We start from the raw sequence: 27,897 nt of genomic DNA, 5'->3' as shown, positions 1-27,897 counted from the left end.
AGGCACCAGGGCCTAGGAAATAAGCATCAGAACCAAGAATCAAGTTGAGGCAGCCAGGACTCCTCGCCGCCATGGCCACAGCTTCCCGGCCCCCCCACAGGCCTTGATGTGTCCATCCCTGAGCTCTGTGGGGGAGTCCCAGAAGCCTTTACCAGAGCTGCCACTGCTCCTCTGGCTACACAGCTCCCAACCAACTACCTGGGCAGGACAGAGCCAGGGAAGACAGACAGCCCACTTCATCAAAAATAATTCCACTTTTTTTTTTTTTTTAACATATTAGGCTGCTGGGAGTGTCAGTCGACATGGGGTCACCTGCAGCCTCAGAATCCTGAGGCTAGGCCACATCCAGAGTCAAGATAGGGCAGCCCTGGTCCCGAGACCCAGAGGCAGGACTTACCGCTGACCGGGCAGGGGGACGGCATCGAGGGGGTGGCCTCCAGGCAGTGCCATCATGTTGATCCCGATCTGCAGCAGAGCCTGCCCACAGTGGTCGGGGCCCTGCAAAGAGTGGACAGGTCAGGGCTAGCAAAGCCCTGAGAGAGGAGACGCCACCCCCTGCTCTCCTGACATGAGGAGACAAAGTAGACGTGGTGCAGAGACCCCCTAGGCCTCCTCCTCTTTTTTGGTTTTTTTTTTTTTTTTTTTTTTTTTTTTTTTAATCTTTTTTTTTTTTTTATAGAGGCATGTTTTTATTTATTTATTTATTTATTTGCTTGCTTGTTTTGTTTATACATGCACTGGGTACAGTCAGAAGCGCGGGAGAGTGAGAGAATTCACCAGAGCCAGAGCGGGGAGCAGAACAGGCAGAAGGACCGAAGTACACTGCTGAGGGGAGCAGCGGGCGGCAGGAGAGGTCTGCGCACCATGTGGGACCCTCCTCCGGTGGCCGGGGAGCAGCCGGGGATCGAACCGGCGCCGCCGAGGCCGCGGGCAGCTTCGCAACCCAGCGCTCAACCGCTGTGCCACCGGGGAGGCCCCTCCTCCTCTTTTTTGAACCAGTCCACGCTGTCCTCATACAAGTAATGCCGGATGAACATTTGATCTCGGGTCTAAGTCTTTAGCCTACTGTGTGCCCCTATAATCTTATGTTCCACTGCCAAAACATTTTATTTTGTACCAAATAATGAGACATTAATTACTTGATAATAATGCAGGAGCCTGCAGTAAACATTTCAGGAGACATATTTGTATATAAAAGCTATCTGTGGTTTATCTGAAATGCACACTGAACTGTGCATCTTCAATGACTTGCTAAAGCTGCCAGCTCTGCATATGACGCCTGAGCTGTATGCCGTCACAGCGCTGGCTGATTCACTTTGATTACGTCTGGGACTTGTGATTCTGCAATGCGCACGGTGTTTGCTTCACCAAATCCATTCCCCTTCTGCAGATGTAATTTCACCCAAACTGCCCTGAGGCATGTGACTCAGCTCAACCCAGGAGCTGCGGCAGGATTGCTTCTAGGAAGTTTTCTTTCTCCCAACTATAAGCAGAGATGAAACTGCACCTCTCTCACTGGACCTGAACAAACAGCCCATCACTTCATTGCTGCAAGAGACCATCTTGAAATCAAGACAGACAGCACTAGCTGGAGAACCAAGTTGGTGCAAGGGAAAAACATCAACCCTCAGTAATGGCCCAGACAAGGCTTCCGGTCATGTAAGGCAGAAGAAGGCTGTTATTGTTTCACTCAGTTTAAGTGAGGAATGCTGGTGTGTAAATCAAAAGCAGCCTCCATTGCCACCACTGAGGACCACTAGCTTGCCTGGGTCTCACAGGGTGGACCAGACACAGAGCCCTTCCTCCATAGTGCCAGCTGCCCACCTGTTTGTCTCCTCCTGCCTCACTGTGCCTTCCCCCTTCCTCTCTCTCTGCCAACTCCCTCTCCAAACCAATGGGGAAGCCTTTGCTGAGGAAAATGGAGATTCTGTTATTTTTGCCTGGGCAAAGCAACAAGACAGAGAGCTGACCATTGACTGGAATGCCCTGACCTTAAGGACAGAAGGCTCTATGACATTCAGAAAAAATATAAGTAGGAACTTGTGGAAAGATACAGCTGAGGAGGCTGAGTGAAGTTCAGCAAAATTAAACTCTTACTCTATGATTGCAAGTGATCTTAAAAGAAAAGAACAGAGGAAGACTTGAATTAACAGTGATGTGGCTGGACAAAGGACCCTTATGATGCTTGGAATAAAGAATAGAAGTGTCCATCTGAAAAGTACAGGGAGGCAGGAGCCCAGAACAAACTAGGGTGCCACTGGTCTGTGGGCCCCCCTAGACTGAGAGTCCCTTTAGGGCAGGGAGCTCTGGGGTTCCTGGCACTGAGTCGTAAGCCAGACACTTAGCAAGCACTCTATGTGTCCCGAGACCCAGACTTGGGTGAGTGGGGTGAATCTTTAACATATTTTTATTGCACCCTATTTCTTCATCTGAACCAAGAAGAATGATATCTATTTTACAGGGTTATTATAACAGTGACACGACATATGGAAAGAAGAATCATCAGGCCAGGAGGAGAGCCAAATAAATAGTAGCTGTTATTATTATTATGCCCTGAGAGTCTGTTGTGTGCTCAGCCCCGAGGGAGCTGTGGAAGATGGGGTACAGCTCATAAAGCACCCAGCGCTATGGTCGTGTTCAATGAGTGTCATTATCATAGGTAGCATCACTGTACTTATCTCCACCATTATTGTCATTATTGAGAAGTACATTTTTTGGAGCCCGGTGAGTCAGCCACCTGAAAAGCACGGCATAAAAGAAAAAGTTAGAAACAACCAAATTAAACAGTAAGTGTGACTAAAGTACCAAAACTTTCCAGAGTGAGTAATGTGATGTATCAGAGAGTGGGAAGCAGGCAGCGCTTACTTTACTCCCCTTGTCATCATGGAGAAGAAAGACGAGCAGAGTGAAATGATGAAGAGGGGTTTCAAGCTGAAGGCAGGCGAGGAGACAGAAACAGGAGGGAAGTTCCAGGGCTGTGTAACATGTGAGCTGGTTAGGATTCTGCAGGATGATGGAAAGCATGACCTAGAATATTGACGAATCTTCTGGATCTGAGGAAGTCTTACCTGAGGAACAGGAGAAAGAGAGAGCCAGTGCGTGCAGAATTCTGGATGCAAACAGATATCTGAATGTTTAGAGGTAGAATCTAGAAACACAGCTTGTTGACCATGAAATTCTAGAACAGATTTCTGACCACTGAAATGGGTGCTTTGAACAGAACCAGTGGGTGCTTTGAACAGAACCAGTGGGTGCTTTGAACAGGACCAGTGAGCTCGGGAAGCCAGCACAGTAGGCAGAGGGCCTGTTCAGATGATCTACTTACTTTTCATGAGGGTCCCCTGTATTCTCAGCAGGGGGGAATGCTATAAGCCAGTATGTCTTGGTTTCTGTGAAAGCATCCTGGTGAGATGCCCTGTTCATCCATTTAATTCATAGCTTCATTCATTCATTCAACTGCAGTTATTCTAGGGAGCCTGCCAGCTATCAGATTATATTATTATATATATCTGGTTTATACAATCACATGTGCTCCCAGACAGGGGACTCCCTTGGGGCCATCTGCCCTGAACACGTATCACTGTCATTGCTCTGTTAACACTGTACTATTTATGACTGCTTTTGCCCCTCAACAGGACAAGACTCTTTGATGTCTGAAAGTACATCTTGCTTAATGTGGGGCTGGGCACAGGACACTAAACAATGACCTGCATGGTAAAGAGACAGGACAGAGAATCAGATTAATTTTTAGAGGAGCCACGGCTATTCACTGGAGAGGAGCAATAGGAAAGCGAGTATCTGGATGGCAAGATAGGGACAATCAAGAATTTAACCCAGCCAATGTTTATAAAGTGCCTCTAGCAACAACAAGCATAGATAATGTTATTCGAGTGGGCACTTGGTGCCAAGCACTGTTCTAAATGCATCATATAACATTAACTGATTTAACAGCATCATCATCACTTTGTGACAGATGAGAGCCCAGAAATGTAGTGCAAGCAAAGCGCATTGCCCAAGTCACATAGCTGTAGGTGTATCCAGTATTTATGATCGGAGTGGAGGTTCTGGAGCAAGTGAAGACAGTGAGAGCCAGACACAAGTGCCGCATGTCCAGCAGTTGCTAACAGGCAGCCTGAGTCCATTCCATGGCAGCAGCAGTCAACCCTCACCCCCTTAAGGGGAGCCCAGTACTCTTCCATGCTTCTACCTCCCAGCTTTATCAGTGGCATCGGTTACACAGCCTGCAGACAGAAGAACAGTCCTCAAAGGCAGGAGACAAAGAGCAAGCACTGCACTCAGCTGATAGGAGGAAGAGGCTGTGGACAGCCGACCTCACGTATCGGTTCCTTTCATAAAAGTCACGCCCAGAGAGATAAGTGCCAAAGGGATTGGAAAGGGGACAGTGCAGTCCCAGCTACAGCCTCAGAGTGTCACTAGCTATATAGAGAGCCCTGATTCAAGTAAGTTGATTTCAGGGTAGCCCCCAAGGACTGCAGCCACCCCCTCCCACTGCCCTAAGCCTGACTCATTTTAATGAGCAGAGACTCAGAGCAAAACCTCTGACTCAGAGACTCCAAAGCTACAAAGCAAGTCAATAGTGGAGTCAAAGCAACTTCTTTGCCCTATGTCATGTGTCCTTGCTGATGGTGCAAAAAGGAAAAAAAAAACTAAAAAAAAAAAACCAAAAAACAAAAAACTCACAACCTTAAATTTTGCAGTCTAATAGGTCTGGATCCAAATCCTGACTGTACCTCACTACTACATGACCTTGGGAAAATCACCAACCCCCATGAATGTGGTTTGCTCTATTACACCTGCCTCCCAAGTGCAAAAGATCCAATAATTAATACAATATAATGATATCATGAGCTTGATGCCTGGTAGCCTAAAAGGGAAAGTATCCTTTGTGGAAGGAGGAGGTGAGAAATGGGTATCAGAGTAGAGATGCTATTTTGCCAATGAGAGAGATAAAAAGAGAGTGAACAGGGAAAGGAAATCCCAAACCCCTCCCCACTCCCCTCCCCAGGGCCAGTCCTAATTCATTAGACCAGCAGACTTGTTTCTGCAGAGTTCTCAGCTCTGCCTCCCCCACCAAAGTGGCTAGTTTACAAGGATTCGAAGCCTTAAATGTCTGCGATTTAATTCAACACCTGCTGAGACAATCACCCACTTGGTCAGTTCATTTCTGTTACGTCTTCCCATTATAGGTAGTCGTGCTCGCACCTCTATTTGACTAACAAGTCAGCCTGGACTCAGGAGGAAATGCAGGCTATTTGCAGTAAATTATTTCATTAGAACCAGAAGCAAGGGCGGCTTCCGTCACCAACTAATGGGCCGATCCATGTACATACAGCTCAAGGCATGGATTGTTTAATCTGCAGAATCCATTAGGGCTGTCAACAGGGGCTGGACAGTAAATATTGTGCAGTTTAGCTCCAGACGCAGCAGTAGGTGCACAGAGGATATAGCAGCAGGGTAGGAGCAGACTGCGACCCTGGGATCCAGACAAGTCCCTCATTATGATTCCCTGTACTCCCCCCTATTATTTCCCCTCTGTAGAAGTTACCACAATTGCAATTAAATAATTAACTACTAGATCAGTAGCATAACATCTTTTCCTGATGCCAGGAGCAGGGCTTAGAGGTCTGTCCTGCTCCTGGCTGGAGCTAGTGCCCTGCCTGACACAGTGTCTGGTGCCCAACCATCAAGAGACACTTGCTGACTGAGCGAATGGGTTCTTCTTGAAGAACCTCCACTTTCTCTCTGGTAAAAGAAAACCAGGGTACCTATTTCACTACATTTTTATTAGATGTCTGTGGGAGGACATTTTGCAACCTGACACACAGCACTAAAAGACTCTGCATTCTAACAGGCTTTGAGACAAACCACCTGTCCCTCCTGGGTTCTCGTGCTCCTCACCATCTGGTCTCACCCAGGGGGGTTGCAGCCTCTGTCCATACTCCTGGCTCTGTGCTCACCAAGTTCTTTTACACGCACAGATAGAAAAATGAAAAAACAGACAGTCCCAATGCTGTATGACAACTGCAAAACAGGTAAACAATGGGGTGTTAAGGGAGGTCCAGAGGACTTCTGAATACCTCTGGGTCCAAATGGGAGGTGGGGAGAGGGTTCAGGGAAAGTTTCTCAGAGCAGGATTCCCAAAGGTGATACTGGGAAGAAGCATGTGGAGCAGAGGAAGAAGAAGGGCTTGGAAGAGTGGGCAAGCAGAGGGAAAGGCACATGAAAAGCACAGAGGTAAGACTGGAGAAATGCAATAGTTTCCAGAGCCTGAAGGACTCTGGGCTGGGGGTGAAGTTTAGAGGAACAATCTAATAGCCTGGGAATGTAGTCACTTTCAGCAGAGTAGACTTTTTAAAGGAGGTTATATCTGGACCTTAAAGTCAGGGTGGGATATTGAGAGCCACGAAAATAATGTGAGCCATGGCAAGGAGACCAGAAAATATGTTTGGGGGCCCAGATCTCTCTAGAGGGATAGATGGTGGTGCTGCATGGAGTATAAAAGGAAGCTATGGGTGGTAGGGAGCTGTGGGGGATGTTTGAGCAAAGGAGTGAAATGATCAGAGTAGAATTTCAGCTTCCACAGAGACCAGGGGGGATGGGTGGACTCCAGCGAGTAAGACCAAGTACAGAGGTTCATTTAAGAGGCAGGTACAAGTTCCCAGGGGGCCACAAAACCTCCAGAACTAGAGTTGGAGAAGTGAGTGTCTGGGGTAGAACGGAGGACTGCAATGAGCTTTGGGAGGTAATGACAATGATCTCCCACTCCACCCCCACTCTGGGTCTCTGATTGACCTGTGAAGAGGTTATTGGAGATATTTCTGAATAGCTAGCTGGGCCAGCTTCACATAGCAACTAGACACTTTAAGAACCCTCATTCCCAAGGGAAGCCTAAGAAACCATGCAAGCTGCCACCCAGCCCTGGTGAATGGACCTAGCCTCATGAATTATAGAGAGCTTGGCTCCCCAGAGGAAGCCCCATAGCCCCTCACAGCTGTCAAGCGGCAGAGCCTGGCAACAGGCAAACAGACCCGAGGGCCAACAGAGCTGGGCCTCACCGCCTCGGGCAATGAAAACCCACCCAGACCTTGACCCTGCCCCTCCATTCCAGAGCCAGAATAATTTCAGCAAAGTAGACAAGATCCCAAAATTCCACCCGATTAACCGGATCTATCTACATTCTAGACCTTCCCTAGAAGATAACACGTATCCCCCATTTACACAATACATCTGTGAACTTGACAGGAGTCTCTACTCTCAGCCAAAATCCAGGCAGCCTTCTTGGAGTAGTCCACATCATAACTGTAGATATAGTAGAGTACTGATAAAAGAGTATTAGAGTTGTTGGGGGTTTAGAGATTACCCTTAGTAGTAACAACATAAATAATAATAAGAAACATTTACTGGGTGCTAACTATATATAAAGCATTGATTTAAATACTTTACACTGATCTCTCAAAATGAGAGGTAGATTACTCATGTTATCTCCATTTTTCAGAGACAGAAACTGAAGCACAGAGTGGTTAACACTGGACAGATGAACCACATTTAAAAACAGGAAGTTTTCAGGTCACAGTAATCTGCGCCACCTCTGAGTCCTGCACCCAGGTTTCCTTGTTCCCATAAGCTCCTCCCTGGGAGAATCCAAAGATGACTGCCTGTCAGCTGCTCAGAGAGACTCGCCAGGGCCCAGGGTGATTTACCAGAGAAATCAAAAGCACCGCAGGTCCCCATCTGTAAAGTAAGAGTGCTTACTTCTGCTCTTTCTCCTATCAAGCACAGGGAAAAGGACAGAGGAAAGGGAAATTGCAGGGATTCCTAGTTTGATTCAACTAAGCCTTAGAATGGGACAGACAGGTGGACTCAGAGGTGCCCCTGAGTCCCCAGAGGTTGGAGAGAAAGGCATCCAGAGGCAAGCTCTCTATCGAGGCTCACGTGTCCCAAATCCTGACTGACAGGACTTTCACCCCTGAAATGGCTCCAATTTGTCAAAGTCAAGCCCCAGGCAACCTTCATGAAGGAGTGCATGTGGAAGGCAGACTCTGGAGCCCAGAGGGCCATGTCTGCTGCCGTGTTGTATCTCCGAGTGGGCTAGGGGCTTTGACACCCCAGGTCTGGGCTTTGACACCCCTCAGAGCTGGACTCAGTCCTGAGCCAAACAAGGATACTGCAGCAACTGGTTTCTGGAAGTGGGCACTGAAATGGGGGTTTTCTACAGGTCAGATGTGAGAAACTGGTGCCCAGATCCCGCCACAAACATAGGTGGAGTGTGGTCCCTCTGGGAAACTGGGCCAAGCCTTCGGGCCACCGCCATCCAAAACTCTGTTGGTTAAGAACGCAGATTTATTTGCTGAATAGTTTCCATTGTGTATATGTACCACATCTTCTTGATCCATTCATCTGTTTTGGGGCATTTAGGTTGTTTCCATATCTTAGCTATTGTAAATAGTGCTGCAATAAAAAAGGAAAAAGAAAAATATCGAATGGTTTCACCTATAGTAGGAATATAGGGAAACTGAACAAAGCATCAGAGAGAAGACAAACTAGGGTCTCCCAGGTGGTGCAAGGAGTTAAGCACTGCACTATGAAGCAATTCACAGCCTCTGCAGCATGAGTTCGATCCCCAGCCTGCCAGAGAGAAACCCACATGGTGCGGCAGACCTCTCCTGTCTCTCCCGCTGCTCCCCTCTGCAGTATACTTTGATCAGTCTGCCTGTTCTGTTCCCTGCTCTGTCTCTGGTGAATCCTCTCACCCCTGCATCTCTAGTCTGTACCCCAGCTCTTGTATTGTATGCATAAATAAAAAAATCTTTAAAAAAAAGAATGAAAGAAAGAAGACAAACTAGCAGGCAAATTATAGATCCGAGACATTCAGCAGGGGAGGGGGAGGCAGAAAGGTCAAAACAGGGAAGGGAAGAGCACAAGGGACTACCATGGTGACAGTTCACAGGTGACATGGTGGTGGGTGTTTTATGGGGATTATGAGGAGAAATCAGATATTGCACAAAAATAAAAATGGTGTAAGAAAATTTAAAAATAAATGAATAAAAAAATAAAATAAATTTTTAAAAAGAATGCAGATTTAGAGTCAGGCTGCCTGCTTTCATATCCAATTTCTATTAGCTGACCTCAGGCACTAGGTTTCCTTATCTGTAAAGTGGAATAAGTGTAAAATAAAATAATGGCTCCTTCCTCATGGCTCTGCTGTGTGTGTGCATTAGTGAGTTCACATGTGTGTCGAGTCCCTGGCATGCAGGGTACTTGATACAAACACTGGTTCCACTCCCCTTCTGGTGAGGACAGTCCCTAGTAAGGGGAAGCCAGGTAGAGGCCATTTTGCCATCTCGTGAACAATGTCCAGCTGGTCAAATGCTTTTTACTCTTTAACTTTTAAATTATCCCTTCTTATCTTCTAACTTTTCCTGATGCGAATGTTAGCCAACTGCCCAAAATTTTCTTACCTCCAACTTGTAAAACAGAGTTTTCTCACTGGGCCCAGATCCCAAGGTGCTAAAATTAACAATCAGTATACTTTAAGCTAATGACTTACTGGCCGTGGCTGCCATGAACAGACATAACTCTCAGATAAAGGCCATTAGGGAAAATTGAACAGCTGCCATATGGTGAAAATTTGGATACATCCTGTTTCATAAATCATACTCGGAGGTCACACCTAGCAGATTATTTCTCTCTCGGAGTCATGATGAGGGCCCAGGATGAGAGGGTCTATACGCGCTTGGGAAGTAGAACACAGGAGAGAGAATTATACAATCTCCTATAAATTCACAAGTATGATGCCCTCTTACTCCTAAAGTCATGAGCAGATGATAGTATACTGCTACATCAACATAATAACACGACCTTCATCTCTGATTGTATTTCCTCCCCAAACCCTCCAAACTCAAGTTTGCTCAACAACATTTGGAAAGTAGCAGGATAATGCCATGGAAATCCAAAAGTTCAGAATTGGAATCCAATTCTAGTTCTGCCTCTTACTAGGTTTCTCTGACCTTCAGAGTCTTCATTTATAAGAAGGAATAGAATCTATTCTCAGGACTGCTGTTCAAACCAAATAAGATCATATAACCTGTATGATACTTAAGAGTAAGTGAAATAGTGATATCATAAGCTTTGATCCAGGGGACTAGTTAATGGGGATATCCAGAAAGTCTTATGATACACATCTTTGTAAGACTCACTTCCTACCCAGAACTCAGGCCGGATGACTGCTTCCCACTAAAGGGGATTAAAAAGCAGAATATGTTAAATACATTGGAAAGAAAGTTTTCCATAGAAGAAATACGATAAAGACCTAGCACATCAAGCTCATACTTTCAATAAGCACAAACAACAACACTAAGACATTTTCTGTGGTTAACATTGACATTGAAGAAACAGTTACAATCCCAGCTCACACATTGTATGATCATTGTATGGGGCATTCAAAAGAGAATCCAGACTGAACTAGAACCTTGGCTCTGCCACAATGACAAAAGGTTCTTATCACCTCATTAATGAAAAGAAGCCAAAGACAAAGAATCAGAACCCACTGTAGATCACTGTATGTAAATAGAATGTTCAGAATGTGCATATTCTCAACAAATCCTATTGTCGTCAAAACATCCTCAGGTAAAGAATCCAGGTACATGAACCACACGGTGCCTATATGGCTATTTGAGTTATTAACTGAGGCATATAATGGATCAAACAAGAAAAAGAGCCCACAGGCAGGACCAAACAGTTTGTCCCACAGTGTGGTGTCTGACACAATAGGAGTTTAGGAAATGTTAGGCTCCCATGGTTCTTCAGAAACATCTTGTTCTTCTATAATCCCATGTGTATTGGACACAGAACCCTAATACATCCAGGTTGAAATTCTTCCTTATCACCGGTAATAACAATGTTTATTATAATAATGTTTCAGGTATTAGCTCTACTTCACCTGGGAGGCCTTCTCCAACCATGCTAGTCTATAGTAATTTTTCCCTAGAAACAAAGACTGTAAGATCCTGAATAAGCTCAAATTATAATAGAAAGTATCATCTCTCCATGTTTCCTCTCTCTTCTTTTCTGCCTACTGTGTGATTGCAGAGCAACTGAAATGCCCCCATGTAACCCAAGATGAGTCCTAAATCTCATTTTGGCGCAGAGCCTCACAATCCACATCAGTCTATGATGTAAGAGAGAAATAAACATAAAGTGTTAAACCACAAAATCTTGAGGGTTGTTTGTTATAGCAGCTATTATTGATTGACTTAACTAGTTGTGATATTTAAAGTAAATGCAATTTTTAAGGCATCCAAAAGTATACCAGTCACAGACATCGCTCAATAAATTAAGTTCCTTTTCCATTCTTCCTCAGTCTTGGGGGAAATGATGGAGTATTTTCTTTATCCACTGGCAATCTGACACTGACTCTTGTTCAAACACAAATATAACCATGGTTCAGAAATTGATGAGGTGAGGGTGGGATGGAAGAAATGCCTACAAATATTAAAATGTCAGTTTTAATCTGAGACCAGTATCAATTCTGAGACCAAGATGCCCTTTCTCAACCACTGCCTTTTCTTCTCATATGTACCCATTATAGTAAAAGCTAACATTTGCTAAAGTCAAGTAGTTCTAAAATGTATTTTTCCTACTTTAACACCTGAAGTTGAGGTTTTTGTTTCTGCCAATTGTATCTTTGCAATGTGTCTTAGTTTAATCAGAATCATATTTTCTTTTTTTATGAAGTAACAGGACATTTTATAATCTATATTATTTAAAAGTCAATTAATTATGGTATTAGATGCTTAACTATGGACCAAGCATGCTTTTAAGTGCTTCACATAAAGAAACCCATTTAGTCAACTAAAAAAAAAAAAAACCTCAAATACTATTATTCCCCCATTTTTAAGTCATGAAAGTGAAGGACCTGAGAGATTCAATAATTTCCCAAGGTATATAGCTAGTAGGTAGTAAGCTGAGTGAGGCTGAAGCCTATACCCTTTCCTTAAGGTGCTCTTTACCATTCCACTGTTTTTTAGCACCTGATTTTTTTAGTTGACAATTAAGTCCTCCTCTTATAAAGAAAGCTCACACAGGAATGTTTTATGTTCAGAAATGTGATAGACCAAATATTCTAAAATACTTCTCATGAGAAGAATTTTTAAGGGTTTAATAAAGATTAAGTTTTTCTTAATGTATTCTTAAAATGCATACTGAGTTGGCAAAAAAAAAAAATAAGGAATTTGGAGATGTCTAAAGCAAAGCAAAAGTAGGAATCAGGGAAAGTAAGCAAGTGTGGAAGGGAGTCTTTGCCCTGAGGACATGTGCTGAATGTTGTATTCCTCAAACTGCTGGCCCACCGTTGTGTATGAGGCAAGGCAGACAAGAGACAAAGCTGAGGCCTTGTCAAGGGAAAAAAAGTCAGACAGGGATCCAGAAAGACAAAAACCCAATAACAGAACATGTTAGCAAGAAAAGGTGTCTGTCCTGACCTAAGTAAAGGAAAGTAAAATATCTCCTGAAAATTTCATAATATGACCATTATGTTGGTGTGTGACCTCAGTTCACATAATCTGAGTGGGGTTGGCAGGGTACAGGGTGGAGTGGGACTCAATTAAAGAATTTGGTTTCAAGAAATAAAAGAGAATCTTGGAAACATTTTCAAGGAATAAAGGCTATAAAATATAGCCAAGCAGATTTGAGAAAGAGCCAATTAGAACTTCTATAAATTAAAGATAGGATAATTAAAATTTAAAAAAACTCATAGGACTGATTAATCACAACTAAAGAATGGATTGGTGTATTAAAATATAGAACAAAAGAAAGTATCCAAAATGCAGCCCAGAGAGAACATATGAGAGAACTAAAGCTAAGGAATAAAGGAGTGTAAAATTGTCTAATCATATTTCCGAGTGATAAGGAAGGGTGAGGTGGGGTTGCGGAGGGAGTGAGGGGTGCTGGAGGAGATGATATTCAAAAAAACAGTGGTTGAAAAGTTTCCCATAATTAAAAAAAAAAATTTCAAACCCAGGAATCCCAATGAATTAAGTCAGGAAACAAACACATCCTAGAGAACTCTTGACTAAATAAAGAACACCAAAGACAGAGATGATTTTGAAAGAATCCAAAGAAAAAATCGAGAAATTACATTGACAGGTAATCACTTAATAGCAGTGACAGAAGTCACCAGACAATGGGCAAATATCTGGTTACTGAAAATAATCATCCTAAAATTTTACATCCTGAGAAACTGTATTTCAAAAAAAGGCATTTTCAAGCAAGTAAAAATCCCACGTTAAAGGAGATTCTAAACAATTTATTTAAGGCAAAAAAGAATGTAATACCAGATGGAAGGCTGAAATTCAAGAAAGAATGATGAGCAAACTTACTTGTAACTGTGTGAGTAAACCCAAGCAAATCTCGACTATAAGAAACAATTATTATAATACATCAGTAGTGGGATAAGGGAGAAAAAGATAACTCTAAAATATTGTATGTAAATTCAACAGGGGTTGACTAAAGTAAGTTTAAAAACAAAATAAGTTTGTTTTCTTGAGGGAGGGAGGGAGGAAAACAAAGATGTGAATTAACTTTAGCCTTATTAGGCTACTATTAATGCTGTAATATCTAGGACAACCAACTAAAAGAATATATAGAGAGACAAAAATAAATATTACCCTCCAGATATGTGTAAAGGGAAATTCATAAAACAAAATAAGAAAGAAGTGTAGAGGGGGCGTATCTATGCATAATAGTAGTCCCTGTAAGGGAAAGTATATACTTGTAAGCAGAGTATAACGTGTACCTGAGAGAGAGGTGCAGGGAGGGAGGCAGGCAGAACAGAGGAGGAGGAGAGGGACAAGGACAATGACAAAGGAAGGAAGGGAGAGAAAAAGAAAAACGTTCTATGTACTGGCAACAAGAAATATAGGAATATACCTAAAACAAAAGAACCAAAGCAGCTTAAAGTTAAAGTCTATTTAAGATGTATCTTAGAAATAGTGCTAATGTACTCATATAATACAAAACAAGCTTTAAGAGAATAAACTTTAGCATTATAGAGATAAAGGAATTTTACTCTACAAAAATACAAAGTTTATTCCATCAAGAATATATAATAATGAGGATGCACCTAATAATAATAATCAACAGTCTGAAGACACAAAAAGCAAAAACTGATAAAATTGCTAGGAGAAATGAACAAGTCCAGAATCACTGATGGATAATCCAAGACCATTTCAATATAACTCCAATTCTGTCATTAATTGATAAATCAAGCAGAAAAACTGTCAGTAGAGATATAAGTGTTTTAATGACACGATTAACTTAGATTCAATGTTTATGAAATAGAACACTGCATTCAACTTATATCATGGGTACAAGTCCTTTCCAAGGATTCATGAATCACCCTTGTTTTAAAATGACTAGTGTCTAGATCTTATAGCAAGTGTCAGCAAATTTCCAATGCTTGGAATTCTACAGATTGTAATTTGTACCTCAACATAAATACACTCCTATCTTTGCATTTTAAGCACACACATTACCATCAAAGAAGAAAGTATAACAGAAATTAGAAAAACCTGAATGATTATGAAAATGCCTATGAAAATCAGCAGTATACAGATAAGTAGAATTAAGAATAAAAATTGCCACCTTCACTTAGAAAATACGAAATCAGAAGAATTTCTAACTTCATAGGAACTTTTTTTAAAGAAGAAGGAAGAATTCCAAAGCAGTAGAAAAATAGTTACAATAGAAAAAACAGAAGCAAAACACAACACAAAACCAAATGTTAACATAAATGAGATTATCGATGAAGTAGATTTGAAAACACAAATAAAAAAACTTCTGGTAAGAGCAGAAAAAAAGTTAGGAAAAAGAAAAGGAATAAATATAATCAATATTAGCAATAAAGAGTTTATTATATGAAGCAGATATAAAATATCATGGATTATATTAACAAAGATATTGTGGTATATCACTGGAATCATAAACAAACTAGGTAAATTGCTGGAAAAATACAGTTTACCAAAACTGACTCAAGAATAAATTGATCTATAGCCACCAAATAAATTAATTAATAGTTTAAAATTGTTCCTTAAGGAAAACACTAAGCACAGAGTTAACAATTGAGCCTTTATCACTCTGGAATGTTACAAGAGGGCAGGTCATGAGGAATTGTCTTTTCCTATTCTGTAGTTTATGCAAAGGGAAAACAAGATCTAGAGAGGGCAATGACTTGCCCAAGCTAGAGAGTAAACTCCTGGCTGAACCTAGACCAGAACCGAAGTTCTTTCTTTCCTCTCTCTTGGGTTCTGCCCTAAACATCCCCTGGTGTGTGATGCTACCCTAGAGAGCACAATGACCCCACACTTGAGGAAAAAACACCACTGCCTTCCCCAGGACACTCGCTGAGGAATGCTGAACTTGGGAGCATTTACTTTCCTGTCTCTACAAATTCAGTTTGCTCATGAATTATAACTCCCTCGTCTCCATGTAGAAATCCCTCTGCCAACTCCATAGCACAAAACATACCGAATGTGATGACCAGGAGTGTGTGAACTATGTCCATCTGGCACTGATACAAACCCTGAGGTCTGCACTTGCAGGAGCTGTGGCCCAAACCCCTCTAGCTTTTCAGAAAGTTGTCTCCAGCTCAGCTTCCCCCACTAGGATCTTAAGGTATATTAAGGACAATTAAGGTATATTAAGGACATAAAGGTATATTAAGGACAGTTCCACCCAAATTCCTGTTTTTAAGTCATAGACATATGCAAGTTATGGGGAGAGAACAGGATCTATTTTCTTAAAGAAGTGACCCTCAGCTCCTTGGTATAGCAGGGAAGAAAATAAGTGTGTTTGGTGAAATCTCTCAGGGCCCAACCTCAGGCTAAACCAAGCATCGGACTGAAGCCCCAAATGTGCATCTGGGGTGCCCATCTGGAGGCTGTGAAACTCTCTATGGGCTACTCTATGGAGCTGGGCAGGATTTGTCTCTTGTAGTGGCCTCAGGTATAGGACAGTCTGGCCTCTGATCACACCTGTCTCCTCTCCTTTCAGCAGGCCCCTTGGGGGTAGCAGTCACCTTTACTCATTTACATTCATGGTCCCTAGTGAGCCTTAGCTCTGAGTATAACTGAGGTAGAAGTGGTCCAGGCCAGGTCATTTGAGTTTACAAGTGATCCTGAACCAGCCTCCATCCCCATCCACAGGCAGTTCTTTCTGATCCTGATCCCATATTTGACCTGTTCTGAGACCAGTCTAACATCAGCTTTGGTCTGAGTCAAAAGGGCATCTGTTCTGCATCAGACTCCAGTTAGATCATAGAGAAATAAATGAATAAGACAATTTTCTTCTTAGAATTTCCTCTTCCATTAGAAGAGAGATATAAATGCCTAATTAAACAAAACAAACTACAAAACAAACGCCAACAGGTGTTCAAATAAGATGCTTGACCTTTCTTTGCCACATGTGCTTTATATGGCCTTGAACGTATAAAGCCCCTATTCTGAGCTTCCAACTTCCCATATAGTTTGGTTTGATGATGTAACAAAGCCAGTCTCCCATGGGGTACATCTCTTGTGCCAGGATCAAGGCATCAGAAGAATCTGCCCATATCAACTAAGATCTGGCATACTGTTCAACAACTAACAGGTAGAGTCTTATTAAAAAAGCAGTGAAAATAGCTGGACAAATTCCCAAGGAACAGGAGGAGTAGATGAATAGTGACGAAAGGCCTCACACACAAGCGGTGCTGTGTAGACACTGGCAAACAAAAAGTGAGGTGACCAGGGCCTCCCCGGTGGCGCAACGGTTGAGCACTGGGTTGCGAAGCTACCAGCAGCCTCTGCAGCACTGGTTCAATCCCCGGCTGCTCCGGAGCCACCGGAGGAGGGTCCCACATGGCGCGCAGACCTCTCCTGCCGCCCGCTGCTCCCCTCAGCAGTGTACTTCGGTCCTTCTGCCTGCTCTGCTCCCCGCTCTGGCTCTGGTGAATTCTCTCACCCTCCCGCGCTTCTGACTGCACCCAGTGCTTGTATAAATAAATAAATAAATCTTAAAAAAAAGATAAAAACCATGAAAGTTTAAAAAAAAAAAAGTGAGGTGGCCAGATAAATGAATGAATAAATGGACCTTGGTCCCAGTCGCCACCATCTCTCACGTACTTTGTTATAATAGACGCCTAACTTTACTATAATAGACTCCTTCCCGACCCTCGTCACTCTGTTCTTTTTCTGGCTATCAGAGCATGTTATTTCTCTGCTTAAAACTTTCCAACTTCCACCCACACACTCAGATTAAAAGCCAAAGTTATCCAGATGACCCACAGGCACCTTCACGGAAGGTCCCCTTGTTGCATCAGGCTAAGTCCTAGCTCTCTCGTTTCACTCGGCTCATGCGCTTCCTCAAGCAAACCTCAGGGCTCTCGCCTTTGTTGTCTGTGAGGTTGCTCTCCCCCAAACATTAGCACAGCTTGCCCTTTCATTTCCTCCTGACCTCTGCTGAAATATCTACGAATCGGAGAGAACCTTCTGACCCTGGATAACCACGTGTGAGTATTTCCTCCACCCGTGGTCTCCCTTAGCATTTTTCAGATTTCTGTTGTAGGTCAGCCAGCACCGTTCTGCACACTGTACACCACCCTATTTACCCTCTACCTTCCCACACCAGGAAGCAAATTCTACAAGGACAAGTGTTTTGCTTACTTCTATGTCTCCAGTGCCTAGAACAACGCATGGCGCATTGTAGGTATTACGTAGATATTTGCTGAATGAACGAGAGAGGGAATGAGTGGATGGTTCTGTAACCTGAATTCTTGGCACCTTTAGGCATTTTTCCAAAGTGTTCTTCTCTGATGTGGCTGCCACTGTCCTGCATCTTCTCAGTTCCAGCCCTGTGCTATGTCACGGCAGACAGCACACATTCAGGGGGGTCTTTGTAGATGACAGAGAACTGGAAAAGCAGTGTCTGGAGGGGCAGGGCCTGGATGAAGCTACTGTCTGATTCCTACATGCCGCATTTTAAAATCCTGCCTTCCTACCCTACCCCCACCTCTCTATTAATTCCACAGGGTTAAAAGGGCAATCCTGGTAGAAAATGAAGAAGAAAACAAAAGCATCCTCTTCTCCACAGTGGGTAGACATGGGCTGACAGTTACCTCAAAGGCAACATGGCCAAAAATGAGTTACTATCCTCCTTCCCAAATCTACTTCTTTACCTGGCATCACCATCTACCTATTTTCTCAGCTGATAAAACTTCACTCATTCATTCATTCGTCCAACTAATATTTGTGACATGTGTCAGTGACATACTATGTGCTAGGATAAAGTAATGAGCAAAACCAGACTTGGGACAACATCACCTGTAGTAGGCAATGAAGGTTCCCATCACCAGAATGGGGATGATCTCTGCACCCTGCGCTGCTGAACTGATAACCTCTCTTCTCAAGTACTCTTGCCCCAAATGCACCACCTGAATATAATCATGCAGAGCCCTCAGATGATCCCAAATGTTGGGACAGTCAGCATAACAACTGGCCTGTACTATTTGAAAACATAGAGTTCAAGAAAGATAAAGCACAGGAAGAACTCCGGATTAAAGGAGACTGAGGGACATACAGAAAATGCAGGGCTGGTCTTGGGCAGCAGGAGGGAGACAGGAGAGCTATGAAGATACATTGAGACAGAATTGTACTGAGGTGAGAGAAAATCCTTGTATAAGAAAATATACATTTAAGGGTAAAGAGGTATCATGTCTCCAATTAACTCTTGTGTTCCTCAAAAACGTGAATATTTTATTTTATTTTAAGATTTATTTATTTATTTATGTAAGCACTGGGTACAGTCAGAAGCATGGGAGGGTGAGAGAATTCACCAGAGCCAGAGCTGGGAAGAGAATAGGCAGACTGATGAAATACACTGCTGAGGGGAGCAGCAGGCGGCAGGAGAGGTCTGCGCGCCATGTGGGACCCTTGCCGGTGGGCAGGGATCGAACTGGCGCTGTAGAGGCTGTGGGCAGCTTCGCAGCCCAGCGCTCAACCACTGCGCCACCAGGGGATGCCCAAAAACGTGAATATTTTATATGGATGTATAGCTATACATATATAATAAAACAACAAATGCAATAATGAATTAACACTTAAATATTAATTACATTGAAAACCACATATGAGGAGTAAAAAGAACACAGTTTTGGAGAGAGAAGAATGAAAACAAGAAATAAATGGAGGTTCCTATAAATAATGAAAAGATATGGATGAAGAGAGATTTCTTTTACCTGCCTTGACAATTTTCATTCATTTGATATAGTAAAATTAAAAGTGATATAAAATATGTTTGCTGAGGGGCCTCCCTGGTGGTGCAAGGGGTTAAGATATAGTGCTGTGAAATGATCTGTAGCCACTGTGGCATGAGTTTGATCCCCGGGCAGGGAGGTGACCCACATGGCGCATCAGACCTCACCTGTCTTGTCCACTGCTCCCCTTTGCAGTGCATTTCAGTCAATCCACCTGTTCTGTTCCCCACTCTGTCTCTGGTGAGTCCTCTCACCCCCCACACCTCTGGCCTGTATCCCAGTTCTTGTATGTATAAATAAATATATCATTAAAAAAATATGTTTGCTGAGTAAAAATGAATGAGCCGGTATCCTCCCCTGCTCACTATAACTCTCATGATAAAAATCTCAAAACAGTGCGGGCCTCCCTGGTGGCACAGGGGTTAAAGTCTCAGCACTATCAAGCCATTCCAGGCACCATGGCAAGAGTCTGATCCCCAACCAGGGACCTAAGCCGCATAGTGCACAGACCTCTCCAGTTTTACCCACTGCTCTGGTCAGCAGTGCATTTCAGTAGATCCACCTGTTCTGCTCCCCACTCTGTCTCTGGTGAATCCTCTCACCCCCCACACCTCTGGTCTGGACCCCAGATCTTGTATGCATAAATAAATTTTTAAAAACTTCAAAAAAAATTCTCAAATACTGAGCAAGGCCTGACTCCCGTGGGTACCCCTTTGCAAGGTCTCCCATCTTATTTTGGATCATTACTGACCACCCACACTACACCGTCAGTCACACTAACTGCCAAAGGCCTCCTAAAGTTTGCCACACTCGGCAACGGTACCCTGACATATGCTGGGCTCTCAGCCTAGACCTAAGTCCTTAAAGACTTAAGATTGCCCTTGTCTTATCTTCATGGAAACTTCGGTTATCTTTCAATATTTTTTAAAATTTTTTTTAAATCTCTTTTTTTTTTTAAAGATTTATTTATACAAGCACTAGGTACAGTCAGAGGTGCGGGAGGGTGAGAGAATTCACCAGAGCCAGAGTGGAGAGTAGAACAGACGAAGTACACTGCTCAGGGGAGCAGCAGGCGGCAGGAGAGGTTTGTGCGCCATGTGGGACCCTCACCCGGTGGCTGGGATCGATCCGGCGCTGCAGAGGCTGCGGGCAGCTTCGCAACCCAGCACTCAACCACTGCACTACTGCTACCAGAGAAGCCCTGTCTTTCAAGATTTTTTTTTTAAATAATAAATTTTATTTTTATATTCCCCATACAATTGCAGCCCCCCCATTCTGACCCCAATCCCTCCCCTCCCGCCCCCGCCCCCCTAAAAGTGTCTCTGGTTCATAGTTTTTTGTTGATTTTGATTTTTACTTTCTTATAGTTATTCATTTTCCTGGTCCCTTATTTAAGTTTTCTAGATTCCTGCTATGAGTGAGACCATCCGGTATTTTTCTTTTTCTTTTTGGCTTATTTCGCTGAGCATGATCCCTTCCAGCGCCATCCATGTTGCTGCAAATTGCATGTGTTTATCTTTTTTGAGTGCTGAGTAATATTCCATGGTATATATGTACCACATCTTCTTGATCCAGTCATCTATTTTTGGGCATTTGGGTTGTTTCCAAAGCTTAGCTATTGTAAACAGTCTTTCAAGATTTTTAACCACTGGGAAGGCCTTTGCGTTGCCTCAGTTCAAAATGCCACGCCCTCTTCTACAGCACTGATGCCTCCAGGGCCTGCTACAATCTTGTCTCTCTCGGACAAACCTATCACCCTTAGAAGCCTGTCTTGCCACACAGCCTGATTGCCGCCTGAGGACCAGGACACGCCTACTCACCTGCAAGCCGGGTGCCCTGCACGGTGCTAGTGTATCACAGGATCTCAATTACGACCACAGCATGAATAAATAAATAATGGTGACTTAACTTTCTGCATCTTCCAAGAGAGCTCCTGACTTCAGTCTCTTTCATTATCCTCAAAAAAGTCCAGAATACTGACAGAAGTGAGATCCCCCATTATTAACATACAAAGAAAGCCCTGACTGAAGGGCGAAATAACACAGGATGCCCAGAGGCTAAGTTGGGTCTGGAATTAGATCTCTGGCCCACCGAGCAGCATTCCTTAGCAGAAAGTGCGGGGCAAGCAGGCCGGATAGTGCACCCCAGACACCTGGCATCGATGAACTCTCCACTTCTAGTGTTACAGGGCAGGGAGAGGGGCAGCCCAGACCCTGCAAATCTGCCTGCTCTAAATAGGTTCTGCCATCCGCTGCATCAACACAAAACATATTTAATGGGAAGAAACTTTAATACAATTAGGAAACAATACAGGAAAGGCAAAGAATCTAGTTTCTAAATCAAGCAACTCAAAATTACCCATCCCCTCATGGGTAAAAAGTCCACCCAAGGAGGATTGGCCCAGAGCAAGGCCCCAAAGCCTACCACAGCTCTAAAGCATCTTCCAGTGGGGACCCACAGAACCTTTTCTGAAACAACCAGACAAGTCTTGAAGGAAAAGAGCAAAATCAAAATCAAGACAAAAACCGCCATTGTCACCTCCCCACGGGTCTCTCACCCACATCTGCGTCAACCAGTCCACGACCAAAAGGCAAGCGCAGTTTCTTCACATGTCTCTCTCTCCATGTGCCTCCTCCAGGGCTCCTTCTGGCCCTCCATCCTGCCTCCTTCCTTCCTCAGTCTCTTCTGCAGCTTCTCTCTTTGCTCAGATCCACCCTCCTTTTGGGTGGGGCGGGAAACCTGGAACCTCCCCCTTTCCTGGGGACCACCCTGTTACACTAGCACCATCATTGCACTATTGGGCCCATTTTACAGAGAGGCAAACCTAGTCAGATCATGCTTTCTCCTCGGCACATTGCCAGTACATGCAGCCCCCCTCTGACCCTCATCAAAGGTGGTGAATAGGCCCAAGTCAATCGCCTTGTGCCTTAACCATGTCTTTTAAAGCAGCATACACAGAGGCCCATGATATAGCCCACACCCTTAGCCCAGAGGGTGTATTTCATCTGGTTTCCAAAACCAGGATATTTGGTTTGTAAGACAAAACCTCCATTTCTCCAGGAGAATGCAAACACTAGACACAGTTACTCAGCTGAACTGCTGATGTTCACAGACGTCGCATCATGCCAAACAGGGTTGGGTATGCCCAGAGACAACCTCAGAGGATCTCGGGTTCCCCAAGGCTTTGCACTGAGGGGACCCTGGGGCTGGGGGAGGGAAGCCCAACGTGGCTGCTTTGCAGAGTCTGGGTGCAGGCTCAGTTCTCAGGAAGGAGATGACTCCAGGAGAGAAGTGAGGCCACAGATGTCCAGCACTGCCCACCTAAAGAGGGGTGGGGGGGGACCTCAGTATGATCTTGAAGGTCTTCCCTGCCCATGCCCCTAATTCTGAGAGCAGCCATCTTCATCAAGGACTGGAAAGGCCAACAGTGCTGATGACATTTAGGTCCTGGAGCCAGAGAAATCAGACCTTTGTCCCTCCTCAGTAGGCTAATGAGTGGATTCTCTGGCTTTCAAGGCCTTCAACTCACCTAGTAGTCAGTGCTGTCCTGACCTGGGATGGCACTGCTCATTTCTGGCTCTGGTCTAGATCACTCCCCTTTCTAGCCTTCAGTTTCCTATCTATCAAATAGTACCTGGCTCACAGGGTTGTTTGGAGGCTGCCCGAAATCAAAGACATAAAGAGCCCCACAAAGGAGTTAGCCTTTAGTGGATGCTAAACATGAGTGACTGCAAAGAAACTTCCCCAGCAAACTTTCCAACCTCCCACCTGAAGATCTCTTGCTGGATTTTTAATTTGCTTTCACTTCGTTGACCTGAAAGTCTAGGGAATAACCAGAAAACTCAGCAGAGATGTAATTAACTTTTAGTCTTACTTGAGATGATATTTTTTTTTTTTATATCACATGTACCTGGGAAAAGCAAATTCCTCACCCACCCCAACACCCAGCACTTCAGCTGTGCTACACATTACCTAGGGTAACCAACTGTTTTTGGGGGTATTAGTCTTGAATATGGGCAGTGGCGACCAGTGTGGGGTAAGCATTCTTCAGTGCTAAGCATTGTCCCCCACTGCTCCCTTTCCAAATGTTAATAGCCTTGGTGAAGCTAAAAAAAAATCAGTCTTGGGCCTCCCCGGTGGTGCAGCAGTTGAGCGCTGGGTTGCGAAGCTGCCTGGGGCCTCTGCAGCGCTGGTTCGATCCCCGGCTGCTCCCTGGCCACCGGAGGAGGGTCCCACATGGCGCGCAGACCTCTCCTGCCGCCTGCTGCTCCCCTCAGCAGTGTACTTCGGTCCTTCTGCCTGTTCTGCTCCCCGCTCTGACTCTGGTGAATTCTCTTACCCTCCCATGCTTCTGACTGTACCCAGTGCTTGTATAAATAAATAAATAAATATTTTTTAAAAAAAATCAGTCTTGGAGTGAATTAGTTAGAAGTTTCCCCAACTTGGGGATGTGGTCAGAACTCTGTCCTGCATTCAGATGCTCCTGAAGACCCATATTTCTTACAGATAAGAGTTGACAAATGGCTCCCTGACCACTCAACAGACTTAAGTGCTCCTCATGAGGAAGGAGAAGAGTGAACACTGGCTTATGCACTCACAGTTCTGGGGAGAGGGTAGAAAAGCCTGGTAGGTCACTCCACTCCCCAAAACCCAAGTTCTTTGCCTGAGCTCTGGACCCAGAAAGTCCATCAGTGATCAGAAAACACATGGTCCACAGCAGAGGAGCTAGAGCTCAAGTCCAAGAGACACAAGCCTCCCAGCAGAATCCTGGACCTTGGCAGGGGTCACAGGAGGAAGGGGCAGCCATGAGGCCAGGGCCAGGCTTAGGGCAGGGGTCAAACTCCTTCAGGCACGCAGACACTTGTGCTTTTGAGACAAGGAGGAGCTGGCAGCTGAAGCATTCAGAGCAGGGGGTATTTATCAATGGCCCAATTCATTCTCAACAATCCTCATTGTCTAAGCCAGCACAGAGATGGGCATTATATCCCAGAACTGCTAGGAAGAAAAGCCCCAAGATTTGTTCTTGAATCAGAGTGCAAGGACACAGAAGTCAAAACTGAGACATACGGTTTGAAAACCAGATGAAATATTTGAAACTGGAAACTTCCCAAAAAAACCCATACAAAATTGTTCTCATCCTTGGAGACCAACAGAATGTTTAATAGTCAATTGTTCACTTATTTATTCTACTCTCTTTCAATAAAGAATGTAGGAGTTTACAGTCAAAGATGTGTATACTATAATGTTATTGAAGCAGAAATTAAAAACCAAAGTCAGGATTACAACTAACACAGCTACTAGACTGGAGCAATATTACAGACTAAGAGGTTCCTAGCAGCCAGAGAGAGAAGGAAAACACACATGTTACAAGTTCAGGAGCCACACACACTTATAGAAATTCCTTGAGTACTCTGAGCCTCAATTTTCTTGTCAGAAAAAAAAATTGTGCTGGTAACCTAATAAGGTTCTTATGTAAAGTAAATGAAATAAAGCATACATTAAAGTTTCAACAAATGGCGGTTGTAATTATTACAATAATTCTGTTTTCAAATCTTTCTTCTGTAAACTAAAACCATGTTATCCTGTGGGGTTGCTCTGAAGCTCTGTGACTCTTCATTATTGCTCTAAAATTTTGATTGGCAGGCATGTATCTGATTAGTAAAATCAGTAGGGGAACAGCCTAAGACTTAGTCACCATAGCACCCCCATCCCAGTTTTTGAGCCTTCTCTTGAGTTTTAACATGACTGGGGGTCCCCACAAGGAAGAAGGCTAGACAAGGCATGCAGACTTCCTTCCTCTGCCACCTTCACTCTGCAAGGAGATTGTGTTGCTGATCAGTCTGTCCTTATTTAACTATCCCAAGGGTCAGGTTGAGGTTCAGACCAGGAGGAGGCAGATCCCAACACCCCTCAGGAAATGGCTGAAGATCAGTTTTCTCCCCTGTACATTATGGGGTACTGATGGGGTGAGAGCTCAGGCCCTCCTTGAAGTAAACCATAAACACTAAGGAAGAAACCAGTCCATGTACTCCTTGAACTTCAAAACTGAAGTTGCACATTTAATCTGGGACCTCACTAGCCAGGATGGGAGAGGCCTAGAAGCAATAACAACAACCAGCAGCTGCTATTTTGTAGCACCTACTCGTTCAAGTGCTGGAGAATATGTTCCTTGCAGTCCCCAGAGGATGAAGGTCAGGGAGAACAAGATTCTGTCAAGACAAGAGATAACCACTGGGAGAAGGGAGAGAAGTGAAGCCAAGGCTAGCCCTCCCAGCCATCTGTGGATGGAGACACAAAACAGAGGTCATTCAAACCAAAGCAGAGGAAGCGTCAGCCCAGTTCAACTCACTGCCTCTATTGTCCATGGGCCCAAGCCACAGAAGGCTCACTGCTTGTCTGCTGCAGGGGGAAATGCACAGGATAAGCAGGAGCCTGTGCAAATTACAGGTGCTGAGCTCCATTTCAGAGCCCAGGCTTGTCTTCGGAGACTGGTCTTTTCACATCTAAGAGGGAAAACGATGCTTCTAAATCCCAGACCCTGAGCTAAAGCTCCAGATCAAATGGGACACACAAAAGTACTGGATCACATCTGCCCTGACTCCCCAGCTGAGCCCAAGCTCCTGACTTACAGTATTCCCTACTGAGGCCAGTTTCCTTAACTCACTGTCCATCTTACCACATGTAGCCTAAAGAGGACCTAGAGGCTGAGAGAGGGTCAAGCTAGGAAGGTGTTTGTTGGTGTGCATGCAGGTTTCACACATGCGGATACATGTTGCATGCATGGGATTGTCCACAGGTGTCTGTGTTGAAAGTGTGGGTTGCTTGATGTCCTAAGAGGAAGTGTGTGTAAAGTTAGTGTGTGTGGACAAGAACTTGTGTAGCCAGAAATAGCTGTGAATGTGTGAGTGGGGGTGCCCTGTGACTGTTGGTGGGTGGGCACAGCTGTATGCAGGCTCATCCTAATGTCCTCTTCTCACTGAGTGAGAGTGTGGTTCCCTCAAGCAGCCCTCCCACCCTGGACTAAGATAGTCAGAGCCCCATTCACTCCAGTGTAGAAGGAAAACTCTGAGCTTCCGAACTGCTGAGAAACCAAAGCTGCCTGACCCACAGAGAAGACATCCCAAGCGGGGACAAGTCAGGTCACCCTAGAAAGTCTAGGCTCAGATAACACTCCTTATCCGCCAGTTTCTACCTTTATCAGTTTGCTCACATACATCTACTAGGCACTCACATACATCTACTAGGCACTCACTCAGCCCATCACATCTACTAGGCACTCACTCAGCCCACCAGGCCTCTGCCACACATACTTCCAGGGCACAAACATGGGCACAGGGCATGCAGGCACATGCACCCTTCTGGGTACAGCCCAGACCCACCATATGTAAATCCCCAGTTTTCTCACCCACACTCACACCCTGAAGCACATGCTAGAAAGTTCCACATGCTGACTTATTGGCCAGACATACTCCCTCCCACTGGCACATGCTACCACTCATAAGCACTCACACTAACACATTCCCACTATCCAAATAATGGCAAACATGCTCTGTCCCGGACTCAGCTGGCAGATCCAGGACCAGCCACTGAATCCAGAGAATCTAAGAATCCAGTGATTCCTCTTTCCCACTTTGGAAGCGTGTCTACTTACTCTGAGTGAGCTAGCTGGTGTGTGCAGCCGCCAGAGGTGGCAGGGAGCAGCTGGGGCTCCCTCCAGGGCCTGCACTACTGGCCCAGCTGGGCCGGCCCAACCAGAGGGGCCGCCTGCTGCCCCAAGCCCCCGCCCAGCTCTGCCCCCGCCTGCTGGGAGGTGGCTGCAGGACCCTCTACGACAGCGAGCTCCCTGCCAAGCCTCTGTCCGTGTCAGCCGCCACTGCCTGCTAGTCTCAGCGACCGCTAAGCTATTTTGGTGCCCCAGGCAGTGGAAACAGCGGAGCTCTCCTCTGTGGGGAGCGCTGGAATGGGGACGTGGTCAGGCCTAATTAGAGACCTGGCTCACCCTGGCCCAGCAGAAGTCACAGTGGGTAAGCACCCCGGAGCCTCAGAGCCATCAGGGCTGGGGTGCCCACGTATGCCCTGCATGCCAGCTTCTGGGGAAAGGAAGGGAAAGAGCTGCAATCATTTCCCCTTGGAGTTGAAACAAAACTAGGAGGGGTTTTGGGTGTGGTTCACAGAGGCCCTGCACAGAGAGCTGCCAAACACTGAGAAGCCCCCAAATGCCTGGAAGGCAACTTGGTTTATTCACCACAGGTGCTTCCCTTTGGAACTTAAGTCACCCACATCAGTCACCCTCCAGATCAACAACCTGCCAAAAATGACAAGGCTGGTTACAGTCTCCTTGTACTTAGGGCACATCAAACTTCCCCTCTAGACTTTTTCCTGTGAGATGGTTAAGTCTAGACAAGAAGCCTGACTCCTACCCAAAAGCTCAGGAATGTTGTATTTTTTGAAATGGAAGGAAACTGCAAGTTCAGTCCACCCAATTCCTCTCACCCTCCCATGAATCCCCAGGGGCTTCTAGTGACTCTGTGGGATCATGAAGCAAAGGCAGTCCTTAGGCTCCCTTGGGCCCTGTTCCCAAGCTTGAATCCTCT

General features: G+C 44.7%; 1 protein-coding gene across 2 annotated transcripts in view; it reads right to left on the bottom strand.

Moving 5' to 3' along the window:
- Window positions 1–27,897, bottom strand: part of INSC (INSC spindle orientation adaptor protein) — a gene marked incomplete at both ends in the record, with an annotated part of 110,301 nt that overhangs the window by 81,012 nt on the left and 1,392 nt on the right. The window contains one exon of one of the 2 annotated variants that reach the window (XM_084241090.1): window positions 398–498. In XM_084241090.1, coding sequence (XP_084097216.1) covers window positions 398–498 — 101 coding nt within the window. Of the gene's footprint in view, window positions 1–397; window positions 813–27,897 lie in introns of those variants that run through there. The other variant, XM_084241091.1, reaches the window with a different exon arrangement.

This window comes from Talpa europaea, assembly GCF_964194135.1.
Source record: "Talpa europaea genome assembly, chromosome: 1".
Taxonomy (NCBI): domain Eukaryota; kingdom Metazoa; phylum Chordata; class Mammalia; order Eulipotyphla; family Talpidae; genus Talpa; species Talpa europaea.
Note: the sequence above shows the minus strand (reverse complement) of the source record. Positions and strands in the feature narration are given on the sequence as shown.